This window comes from Balaenoptera acutorostrata, chromosome 1, assembly GCF_949987535.1.
Source record: "Balaenoptera acutorostrata chromosome 1, mBalAcu1.1, whole genome shotgun sequence".
NCBI lineage: Eukaryota > Metazoa > Chordata > Mammalia > Artiodactyla > Balaenopteridae > Balaenoptera > Balaenoptera acutorostrata.
The window spans coordinates 156,763,961-156,776,999 of record NC_080064.1 but is presented as its reverse complement, the minus strand read 5'-3'; the positions used below and the strand labels follow the sequence as shown (position 1 = coordinate 156,776,999).

Sequence of the window (13,039 nt, the reverse complement as noted above, 5' to 3'; positions counted from 1 at the left end):
TGGGGACTAACTTGTTATACACTAACAAAAGTTCAAATTACTCTTCCTGGCTCCAAAATTCTCTTTCTTTCCCAAGGTAAATCATGTAAAACTCCTCCAGATCCTGTGAATGGTGTGGTGCACATAGATACAGACACCCAGTTCGGATCCAGAATCAATTTTTCTTGTAATAGAGGGTGAGTAGGCAGGAACATCTCTTGGTTCAAGAGTTCCAGGACAGCGATACTACCTTCTGGTCATATCTTGGAAAAGAGGACTAGGCTATTACCATCTGTTCTCAAGAAGCTTGAACATAGGTGTTTAACTCTTAATTGAAATGGACAAAGGTATGATAAGATTTGAGGGGAAATCTGTCTCCTTGCTGGAAACCAGGGCAGTACATACAAGAAAAGTGAGGTATTCACCGGGTAGAAAGGAAGAAGATTGGGGGAGGGCATAGTCAAACCATACAAACAGCCCTTGCCCAGAGCAGACATTGCTGAGAGAAAGGGAAGGCCGCGGAACCACTGTGTAGAAAGCAGATCTTATAAGGTAACTGCACTATTCGTTTGCTAGGGCTGCCATAACAAAGTAGGACAAACTGAGTATCTCAGAACAGCAACAAAAATTTATTCTCTCAAGGTTCTGGAGGTTAGAGGTCCAAAATCAAGGTGTCAGCAGGACATGTTCCCTCCAAAGCCTCTGAGGGAGGAGCCCTCCTTGCCTCTTCCAGATTATGGTAACCTCAGGGCCTCCTTGGCATGTGGCGCATCACTCCCATTTTTGCCTCTGTCTTCCCATAGCCATCGTCACTCTGTGTCTGTGTCTTCACATGGCACTCTCCTCTCTGTGTGGGTCTATGTCCAAAGTTCTCTCTTTTTATAAGGACTCCAGTCATATTGGATTAGGGCCCACCCTAATGACCTCATCTTAACATGATTATATCTGCAAAGGCCCTATTTCCAAATAAGGTCACATTCATGGGGATTGGGGGCTAGGGCTTTGACATACTTTTTGGGGAACCCTGTTCAACCCATAACAGAGTCCCCTGTGAAAATGTCAGATATAAAGTGTTTACTGGGCAGCAGTCACACTTTTGGTGCTTAACCTTGCTCAGTCTCAACCTCACTCCCAGTGGGAGCAGCTGAACCAGTTAGAGAATATGGGCTAAATTTGCACTGCCATGATAAACACTGAAAAGGAACTTGTGGCCTTCAGCATATTTGCTAACCAAGGCCTTACAGATCATAGTACCTACAATCTGACAAAGTGAAATTAGAGTAAATCTAAACACTTCTGTCTTTCTCCGAGCATTTTTAAGTACAATCTATAAATTCTCTGTCTGTACCCTCTTTATATTGTATTATGGAATAAGAGTGAACCTCTCAATGGCATAAAGTAGAAAACCATTGAGCTTATGATATGTTACAGGAAATTTATGTAAAAAGAGCAATCTGAAAAATCAGAAGACATGTCCTCTTACAAAATAGAGTTACTTCCAAGCAATAAGAGAAACTTTTAGAAAAATCTCCTGTTTACGTTTTTAACAAGATTCAGTTGCACGCTGTTTCTGTGAAACTAGTTAGGAAATAGAGAATGTTTGCGCATGAATGAAAAGCACAATTGTCAAACTAAAGAAAAATTCTGTGATAAACACACTGAATATTGTAGAAAATTAAAGCAGAGGGTAAGAAGACAAATTAATCAAATTCTCCCAGAATTAAGTGGAAAAGGATGAAGAAGAAGAGAAAAGAGAAGATATGTATAAAAGAGTACTGGGATTCAAATTACATGTAACAAAAATTCCAGAAGGGAAAACAATAAGCCCATATTTAGCCATCACTAGGGAATCATCTGTATTTCAGGGATTATGAAAAAAACCTCAAGAATGCAGAAAGGAAATTAATAAACTATAATAGCTGTGAAAGAAATTAATTTGTATTGATATCACATTGATCCTTCACATCACTAAACTGCAGAAGATGGAGTTTCTAATGAGCTAAGCTAGTATTCACATCTAGAGGTTACAGATGTACAGTAAAGGATAAGCAAGGACCTAAAAATCACACCTGTGTACTTTGCAGGAAGCATAATTCCTGGGAGAAGGAAAAAGATAAACTCAGGCAATCCATAAGTATTTTCTTAAAGGATAATGATAAATTCTGGTGAGGTAGAAAATTGCCAAAAATCAAACAAAAGAAAAACAAATTTTAAAAAAAGTTCAAATATTTTCAACAAAGTTATAAAACTTAATACAATGACAGAACTAATTGTTAAAAAGTGAAACTTGACAATGTAATCATACTCTAATAACAATTTCAGAAGTCATAAAATATATCCATAAAACTAGAAAATGGAAGAAAGCAAAAAAAAACCCATAATCTAGACTTTTATTACATAGGAGATGGGTAGACTGTATATATTTTGACACCAAAATTGAGAAAATAGGTTTGAATACCTGTGTTGTGTATGTATTGGGTTGGCCAAAAAGTTCGCTTAGGTTTTTCCATAGGATGTAGCGGAAAACCCCGAACGAACTTTTTGGCCAACCCAATATATAACACATGAAATGAAATTTCGAAGGAACAAAAATCAGTTATTTAGCTTCCAAATTATTAGAGCAACTAAAAGAGGTTCACCTATCTGGTTCATGTAACAAATGAGAGGGAAGAAAAAGGAATAGCATGGACTGTATCCATCTCATTCACCAGAAATAAGCCCCCTGATATTTGGGGCAGATCTGTTGTATTCACTGCTATGTGCTTACCATTGAACATTATGAAGGAACATTATGAAGTGATGACAAAAGCAAGATCAACCATACCATTTAGTTCAGTAAATTTGAATGGTTTAATATCCCTGTTGAAAAAGAGAAGTTTCCAAATAGGATGAAAAGCATCACAAATCTTGTCGTATTTACAGGAAACATGCCTAAACTAAAATGACATAGCAGTGTTAATATACAATATGTATATTTATGTATATCAGGAAAATGCAAAAAGAAAATTAAGTAACAATAATAATATAAGAAAAAACAGATTTTAAGAAGAAAATTTTCAGGCAGGTCTACAAAAGTATTGTTTTATTTAGGTACTGGGTACAATCCAAAATGAAACCAAGAAATTAAGAAGCAGAGTGAGCCATGAGGAATTAGAGAGGAAATATTCCTTTCAACAGTGAGAGGATAGAAAAAGAGAAATAAGAAAAGCCAGATAAAATAGGTGGAGTTTAGGCTAGTCCTTGAACTTCTTTCAGATTGTAGCCTTTCAGATTTGCCATGCATGTATGCATGCTGAGGAAGTTGATGGGATGTGTACAGCATGCTTATTTTTCATTTTTGGTTTCAGGTATCAACTCATTGGTCACTCAGCTGCTGAATGTATTATCTCAGGCAATACTGTCTTTTGGGATTCAGAGCCACCAATTTGTGAACGTGAGTTGAAATCTCTAGCCCCATTTATTCCATGCTCAATCCTAGAGTTGGCCCCTAGAATTACAAAGAATAAATTTCATCTCTTTTGGCAATAGTATCCTTCTGATATTTGAAGAAAACACTCCTACCCTTAAAGGTGCTCACAATGTTCCAAGCTTCTAGTTCCTCCTGATTTTTCCTTATCCTAGGGTATAATTTATTTTAAACAATAGTTTTGAACTCATTTAGAAGAGCACCCGAATTCTTCTTTTGTTGGTTGAACACCTTCCAGTTTGAAGACTGTTCTCTTTAGTGAAGTAAATGAATACAAGGTTAGTGAAAGTGCCTTCCTTCCTCTCTGTCAACTCTTAATACCAGGTCATCTGTTCAAGCCTTGGGCCCTCCCTGCTCTCTTATTCTTTGTCTGAACAGTGACATGCCATCTTTCCCATGAGTTGTTTGGAATATGAATGTTCTACACTTCAGGGCACAGAGAAAGGAGCAGTTGCAAATTAACAAAGAACATAAAGATATAACCCTGGGTTTGGTGATAATGTAAAAAAATCAGCTCGGTACTTTGTGACCACCTAGAGGGGTGGGATAGGGAGGGTTGGAGGGAGATGCAAGAGGGAGGGGATATGGGGATATATGTATACGTATAGCTGATTCACTTTGTTATACAGCAGCAACTAACACAACAATGTAAAGCAATTATACTCCAATAAAGATTAAAAAAAAAAAAAAAGAACAAAACACTCTCTAACTCAACTGGTAGTAGGATAAGTGGTAACGAATTTTCTAACAGGCCAGTACACAGTATGTATCAAAAACCTTAACTGTACGCAAGCCTTTAATCCAGAAATTCTACAGTTCATGACTTTGAAAAGTCACCATGGGTTTTTGCGAGGATTGGTGTACAGATGTTACCTATATTATTATTTTATGATAGTGAAAAAGTCAAAAGAATCTAAATATTGTGCATACTTCCAAACAGTGTTCTGGAAATAATCTACTAAATAATCTAATAAATAATAATCTAATAAAGGTACACGGAATGTGTTCTAAAAAAAAAGTTTAAAATATGCCAGAATACATTAGACAAGAGAGGGAACACTTTCAAATGTAATCAGTTAGTACGTTTGTACTCTGAAATATTACTTAGGCAACAAAGATATTTTAGAAAAAAAATGTGTGTGTGTGTGTGTGTGTGTGTGTGTGTGTGTATTAAAGATTGCACATTAAATAGTTAATAGTGATTCCTTCTAGATAATGGGCTTAAAGGTGATTTTTATTTATAGTTTATATATTTTCTACAATAAATAGGCATCTTTTAAATATTTTCTTAAGCAAAAATAAATAAATAAAGTGTCTACTTTGATATTCATGCCAAAAATGATATAAATATTTTATATGCTCAGGAATGATTTAAACTGCCTAGGAATTATCTGTTACTTGAATATTAGATTAAATTTGTCGATAAAATTATCTGTGCTTCATACCTTTTTAGCAGTATTGTTTTTGATATATTTTTTTCCACTTCTTCTATATGCTACCTTTTCTTGAGTCAGTATTGCAAAGTATATTTTTATTTCGAACATCCTCATTTTCAAGATTATTAGCATAGAGTAGACACATATTCAGCTATTTTTATTACTTCTGAATCTGCGATTGTTATGTTTGTTGTGTGTAATATTGTGTATTTGTGTTTATCTTTTATTAGTTGTACCAGAGCTTTTGGTTTTTATTTATTTGATAGACTATATTGTATGCTATACCATATTAATAACCAATAGAATAAATCCAAATGCCCTCTACAGAGAAAGAATTGAATTAAAAATAGTTAAATAACATATAAATTCTCACTTAAAATGAGAAGTATGTGGACTATAATAATATATGGATACATTTACTGAAATAGCATTAATTGAGAAGAGCAGAGGTCATAATATTGTGGCTATCTAATCTGCGGTCATGTAAAAACATGTCTGTACATTAGCAAACATTAGACAAGAACAGAAGTGTTCTGAATAGTGACATTTTGATAATTTTCTAAACTTGTTACCAAAATTCATAATTGAATATAACTTTAAGAAACTGAGGTTTTAACTTGCTGTCCCTTTTCCCAGGCATTCGTTGTGGGCCACCCCCAGCCATCACCAACGGAGATTTCATTAGCACCAACAGAGAATACTTTCAATACGGAACAGTGGTGACCTATCGCTGCAATCTTAGAGAGAGAAGAAAGAAGCTGTTTGATCTCGTGGGTGAGCCGTCAATATATTGCACCAGTGGAGACAATCAAGTTGGCATCTGGAGTGGCCCTCCCCCTCAGTGCATTACACCTAATAAATGCACACCTCCAGTCATTGAAAACGGAATAAGGATGTCTGAGAACAAAAGCTTATTTTCTTTACGTGAAAGCGTGAGGTTTAGGTGTCAGCCCGGCTTTGTCATGAAAGGACCCTCCACTGTTGAATGCCAGGCCCAAAACAAGTGGGGGCCGGAGTTGCCCAGCTGCTCTAGGGGTGAGTCTGACTGAGGCTTTGAAGGGGCCTACAAATGATGTGAGTTGTAGGAGGATCAGGAGTTTAGTGTCGGTTCTGGGGGGAGGATGTGTGGTGAGCAGTGTGAGTAAATTTGGGGTGAGGAAGCACAAAATTAAGAAAATGTGTCTTTGCACTTGTGTGTAAGTGCCTTCATTTTGAGAAGCAAGAGTTTAATTATTCAAGGAAAGAGACATTTGGGACTCTCATATTGAGGAATTCTCAAGGCAAACTACCAGCTCCAATATCTCTCAGTTGTATTCAAGAATGATGTGGACTTTCTGGTCAGCTGTATAATAATCTTGTCTACTCTTTACAACACTCCTTTGAAATAGTGCTATCCTTATATCCATATGACAGTGAAGTTAGCTTGGTCTTTCAGAGGTTAAATAAGTTGTCTAAATTATGTGCTACTAAGTGGCATACCCAGGAATAGAATGCAGTGTGTCAGCCCCTAAAGCTGAATGCTCTGGTTCTTGACATACTTTTATCAGCATCTATCACAGAAAGAAACTGGCTTATGAAGAAAGATATCATAACCTCAGAATAGTGACAAAGACTTTAGAGTTTGTTTTGGTCCACCTCCTACATTTTATCATTAGAAATCTGAAATTGAAAGTGCGAGTAACTTTCTCAAAGCCAAACAGATTTTTCGTTCATCTTTAGTTAGATACAGGTTAAGTTGAAGTTCAAATGAGTTCTGATGCCCCTAGCACACACCAAAAGGACTGTGAATGGAGGCAGCCACACCTTGAGTTGAATATTCTCTAAGAAATATGTCCTCTCATTACAAGGACTGGCTTATTTAGGGGATTTTGTTCTTAATGGCTGGTCTTGTCTTCTTATGCCACAATAGCTGGCATAAGAAGGACTGTAGAAGTGGATTGGTAAATATTGTGGTTGATACTAGGGACAGAGAGGGAGCTTACAGTTTTTCCACCAACCCATATCAGCCTTGTACAACCAATGAGAGGGCAGCTGGGAGGACAAACAGATACAGTATGGATTATTACTACACTTTGATCATAGAAGTGTGAAAAAAACAGATAAGGGGAAACCTCTTACAGGTTTAGGCTCAGGTAACCTTCTCATTACCTGAAAGATGAGGCTGTAAATTTTATTGCCTTTCTAGCAAATATGTGAGCGGGGTAGCCCACCAGTACTAGTGACTAGAGAGCCAGCAGTGGAAGAAGAGACACCGTGCCTGGTGGACTAATGAATGTATTTTAGAACTTGTGCTGGGAAGGACTGGGTTCTAATTCTCTACCTCTTACTAGCTGTGAGGTTTTTGGCTACATGTCTTCCCTATCCTTAACTTCCACATTAGTAAAACAAGGGGATTGGAGTATCATTTGACTTCCTTTGTTATACCTGTACCCCCTTAATTATGATTCTCTAACTCCTTGGAAGGGTTAGAATTTAGCAAAAGGTATTTCCCTATAACTGACAGGTACTTTACTGTTCTTTACCCAGTATGTCAGCCACCTCCAGAAGTCCTACATGGTAAACACACTCCAAGCCACAAGAACAACTTTTCCTCTGGGCAGGAAGTGTTCTACAGCTGTGAGCCCGGCTATGATCTCAGAGGGGCTGCTTCTCTGCACTGTACGCCCCAGGGAGACTGGAGCCCGGAAGCTCCCAGATGTGCAGGTGCCTATACTCTCTTCTGGTTTGCAGATCAATCTCTTTATCCCTTACATGGCAGTCTTACTCTTGGGTTTTTTTTTTCCTAGTGAAATCATGTGCTGACTTCCTGGACCAACTTCCTAATGGACATGTGCTCTTTCCACTTAATTTCCACCTTGGGGCAAAAGTGTCCTTCATTTGTGATGAGGGGTGAGTGTGAACTGCAAAAGAGACCAGGGCCATATTGCCGGATGCTGATATGCTGATGCCCTGGGTTTTATCCAAAAAGGGGGCTGACTAATGGAGAAAAAGTACTAAAAGAGACTAATATCTCAAACAGTGATTGGGAAGTATGGTAAGAACCAGATGGACCATGAACAGATGCTTAAAAAGGAAAAGTGGTAAATATACTGAACAGCAGAAACATAACAACAGAACATGAATATTTAGGTGGAACATTAAGTGTTTGGATAAAATGGATAAATAGTAATTTGTAGGCATGAAGAGATAAATATTCCAGAGGTTAAGAAGTTCGATATATATATATATATGTACATATATATGAAAGAAAGTTATTTATAAGACAGATAACATGCAAGGATTGTGTCAGGAAATTTTTAAACCAATCATTAGTGGCATTTGGAACAGGAATGAAAGAGTAAGCAGAAGTATTTTTAATCTATAATAATTACATATCATCTAATTAGTATTAGGCTGTGTTGAAAGAGCATGAAGACTGCTGTTCATATTCCAAGTAACATCATTAACTCTTTGTGTGAATCTAAATGATCTTGATATTATGTTCCAACACCATTGGCAGGTAAAAAGCATGGACAATAGAGCAGCTGTTCTCAGTATATTCCAAGGACTCTTGACAAGCATCAATTACCAGTCACCCAATAAAGACCCAGAGGCAATTCAGGAGCCACTGGTCTGACAATAAACCAGATGTTTTAGGATGATTGTTCTCCAAGGAATCCTCTCTCCTCACCATTTCTTCTTTTTCCTAGATAATTTGGCTTTACCCTTCAGTAATCCAGATATGTCAGAAGTCTCATTCAGGAACATTCCAAATGTATTGGCAAAAGGAACAGTCTCTGATATCTTTCCTCATGTTCTCTGATTTGCTTAAATCGGGAGTTGTTTTCCTCCTGGTCTACTAAAAGAGGAAAATGCCACGCTTTGCATTAGAGGGCAAAGTTTCTCCTAATGACAAAAGGGGGCTTGTCAGAGAGCAGTCAGGGTAAGATGGTCTCCTGAAGGTCCAGGACCAGACTAAGGAAATGCCTGTCTATGTTTTTTGTACATTCTTTAGTTCAGGCAAGTCTGATTACTGAGCTTTGACAGGTGTTATTGCTTTGTCCTCACTGGAAGCAACAATCTTTTTAAATGTTTTGGTTTCTGAGCCTCTATCAGCTGAGAAACAAAATGGGCTGAGCTTTTTCTTTCACCTGGGATTTAACTTAGGGATTAAATTGTGTTTTAGCAGAAGGGAAGTAGCTGAGATCTGTCAGTGGATGGAAGAGAGAAATGGTGTGCTCATCCAGTCACTACTGCTTTGTTCCTTAGGTTCCAGTTAAAGGGAAGTTCAGCCAGTTACTGTATCTTGGTTGGAACGAAAAGCCTTTGGAATAACAGCGTTCCTGTGTGTGAACGTAAGTAGAAAGAATATCATCTGTTCAGGTCTGCATCTTTCTCCTTGTTTTTTTCATTTTCTTATTGCATTTTACCACATGAAATTATCTAATGTCTTCCCCTCTGTTTATTTTGTTTTTGATAGAAATATTTATTGTTGAAATAGTTACAAAGAATGTTTTTTAAGGAAATAAACCTGAACATCATGGGCTTTGGGTGTCATTCTATAAATATTTATAAACATACTATGTGCTATAAATGGGAAGAAATGCTTCACAGATGGGGAGAAATTTATGGCCTGAAGCTTTGTCAAATTTTCCCTTTTTCCTTCTTAAAAATGATCGTCACACTTCAGCATTTTTTATCCTTTCTTCAATCATCCATCCATCATATACACATTCTTTCAATAGATTTTTTTTTGAGTAACTACTATGTGCCAACCAGTCTTCTAGATACTAGGAATATGCCTGTAAACAAGACAGACTAGGTCCCTGCTCCAATGTTGTTTATATTCTTGTGCAGGGAGAAAGGCAAAAAAATAAATATATAACAAGTAAACAAGCAAACACATAAATAGACAATTTCAAATAATACTAAGTGTTATTAAGAAAAAATCAGGGTAATGCATAAAATAGTTGTGTAAAGGGGAAAAAGGAATTCCAGAAAAAAATTGTTTCCATTTAAAATAAATTGATTAAGGAAGAAAAAGAGAAAATAACATTTGAGCATTGATGGAAATTAATTGATTGCCAATGTGCAAAGATAGAGGAAGAACTTTCCATGCAGATGGAGCAGAAACTACAAAGGTCCAAGGCAGAAGTGTTCCTGGCATTTTCTTTGAAAAGCCTGCTCCTGACATTTCTCAGAAGCCAATATGGCTGATGTTCAGTGAGCAAATACAGAAGTATACAGAAACAATAAAAGAGAGTAACTCTATACTCTGTAAGAATTTAGGTTTTCACTCTAAGCAAGATGAAAAGCCATTGGAGTATTATGAGTAGAAAAGTAACATGATCTAACTTATTTTTAATGATTTCACTCTGGCTACTCTAGAGAGAGCTGAGTTGAAAGGGTGTCTCTTAGATTGAGATTCCCCAAAAAACAGTGCCAGAGACAAAGCTTGAGTTATAATGCTCTACTGGAGGGTATAGTCCCAGGGCAGCAAGAGTGAAGGAAAACAAAAAGGGAGGTGGAGAGGAAAGAAAAGCAGATAAATAAAAGAGACTGTGTTATTGAAGTGGCCATAAGCTTCACAAGAAAGACGGCTGGTTGTTTGGCCGTATAGGACATCTCCAGAGAGATTCTGTGGAACCAGAACTGACCATTAGAAGAGAAAGAACAAACAACTTATCTGCTCGGTCTTTCCTGTCTCTCATCTTCTGTGTATTCCAAGGCTATTAAGTCCTTGGATTTCATGTTGTATTATTTCTCTCCCTGATCAGACTCTGGGGACACTAGAGCCCATGACCTGTTGCCTGGTACTCCACCTAAGCCAGGAAGTGATAGAAAGAGCCAGAGTGGACATGGATCCAGTCACGTTGGCTTCGATTTAGAACTACTGTGACCTCCACTGCAGTGGTACAGCAGAGGCTGTGCAGAAGCCCATCTCACCCTTGGGGGAGCTGAGACAGCCAATGTTGTCAGGAAATGAGGTAGCAGTGGTATCAGCACTCTCAATTGAGAAAGCAACTGAAGGCCCAAAAGATACCTGTAGCCAAGAAAAACTGAGGGTAGAGCTGAGGATACAAGCTGGGAGGCTATTGCAAAAATCTAACCAGAGATGTTGGCCCAGGTTAACACTGAGAGAGGTGATAAACAGTATTCAAATTCTGGATATATTCTGAAGGTAGAAATGACAGGATTTGCTGATGGTTTAGATATAGAGTTTAAAATAGAGATTAAATGAGATCACCCAGAGAGTGAATGGGACCAGAGAATAGATGCGTGGTCTGAGCCTTGTAAATTAAACATTAAGATGTTGGAAAGATTAGAAGGAATCAGAAAAGGAGATTAAGAAGAAGCAGCCAGTGCGTTGAGAGAAAAATCAGGAGGATGAGGTATCTTGGAAGACAAGTGGAGAACTTTGTTTAAGGAGATGAGACTCAGAAACTGCATTATATTCTTCAGAGAGGTCAAATAAGATGAGGACAGAAAATTATCATTGGGTTTAGCGACTTGGAGGTAATGAATGACCTCGATAAAAGCAGTTCAGTAGAGTTGTGGGGGCAAATGCCCGATTGGAATGAGTTCAAGGGAGAATGAAGGGGAGGAAGGGCAGACCATAGACAACATCTTAGAGGACTTCTAATGTAAAGGGGGTAGAGAAAAGGGACTACAGCTGCAAAGGGAAGTGGGATTAGGGAGCTTTTTCTTTTTTAATGACAGAAATGTAACCTGTTAAATAGAGAAACACTACTAATATATCCAATCTGTACATTTATTTCTTCACTAAATCACCAGGATGTTGCTTCATCTTCTGATTGTAATGACTGAAAGATATATATTTATTTTTTCAAATGAATACTTTGCTTTAATGTTATTTGAACATATTGTACTGATTTATATAATGAAACCATAGTTACATCTTTCATGTTTGAAAGTTGGCTATTTGAAAATCTTAATGTAATTAAGAAACATGAAAGAAAGAAAGAAAATTACTCCCATGAACTCAAGGATATACCTAAAATCACTTAATAGAGTGTAAACATTCGTTAAGCTATTCCACCCTTTGAATAGTTAGTTTATCCATACTTCTTTCAAGCTGCAGTATCCTCTCCCTAAATACAGATCAAATCAGAAGGGGAAAGGAGCATCTCTCAAAAGATATGCTCAAAAGAAGAAATGTGTGTCTCTTCAATGAGAAAAACAAACTGTAAAACCTATAAGTATCTCAAAAGTCAAAACATTTCTGAGCCTTTGGAGCATGCACTGGAGTATGGAGAATGTTTCATTTCACTGTGGCAGCATTTCTGTAACCATTCATTTTGCTTTTGAGAATAACAGCCTCAGGGTATCAAGAAAAGATTAAATCATGGATAGACAAATAGTAAATGTATATATTTGGAATATATTTGGAAAAAATTCTCTAGGATAAAGATCCTTGATGTTAAAAGATCTCATCTATTTTGTGCTTAAAATAGTACTTTCTGTATAGTAGGTGCTCAAAAAAAAAAAAACCTTCTTGGTGAATTAATGGATGATTTCCTTGTTAAATGGATGTGGTTAAGAAGATTTTTGTTTATTTAAGCCTCAATTATCCAGAAGGCTTAACTTACTGAAGAGTTCAGGATGCTTAAGTTCCTTTCAGACTTTTATAATAAAAATTGATTTTGATGTAACTTCATTTAGCTGCATCTCGGCAGTGTCCTAATATATTTATTTTGTAGTTTGTACTCTCCCTAAGAGTTTAATTGTTGTTGAACTGGCAACACAGTCACAGAATCCCACAATTGTGGAATTGACCCAGATTAAAATTTAAGCATTTTAATGTAATTTTTAGCTCTTTTAGAAATCTTTTGTCCAAATCCGCTGGCTCTCCTTAATGGGAACCACACAGGAACTTCTCTGGGAGGCATTTCCTGTGGAAAAGAAATATCTTGCACATGTGACCCCCACCCAGACAGAGGGATGACTTTCAATCTCTTTAGGGAGAGCACCATCCACTGCACAAGTGACAGTCAAGGGAATGAGGTTTGGAGCACCCCTGACCCTCACTGTGAACTTTCTGGTTCTGTTGGTCAGTGCCCACTCCTATATACCCTAAATGGGTTCAGAACACCTGGACCACATCCTTTATATTTCTATAATGAGATGTGGTGTTTTCTTGTGAGTTTAACTTTGTCAT

The 13,039-nt window shown here is 37.3% G+C and overlaps 1 protein-coding gene across 1 annotated transcript in view; it reads left to right on the top strand.

The window, feature by feature from the left end:
- Positions 1 to 13,039, top strand: part of CR1 (complement C3b/C4b receptor 1 (Knops blood group)) — a 189,414-nt gene that overhangs the window by 112,671 nt on the left and 63,704 nt on the right. Inside the window, 7 exon segments of the mRNA XM_057528241.1 lie at positions 77 to 176; positions 3,327 to 3,412; positions 5,518 to 5,916; positions 7,408 to 7,584; positions 7,668 to 7,770; positions 9,130 to 9,215; positions 12,704 to 12,934. Of these exon segments, the coding sequence (XP_057384224.1) occupies positions 77 to 176; positions 3,327 to 3,412; positions 5,518 to 5,916; positions 7,408 to 7,584; positions 7,668 to 7,770; positions 9,130 to 9,215; positions 12,704 to 12,934 (1,182 nt within the window).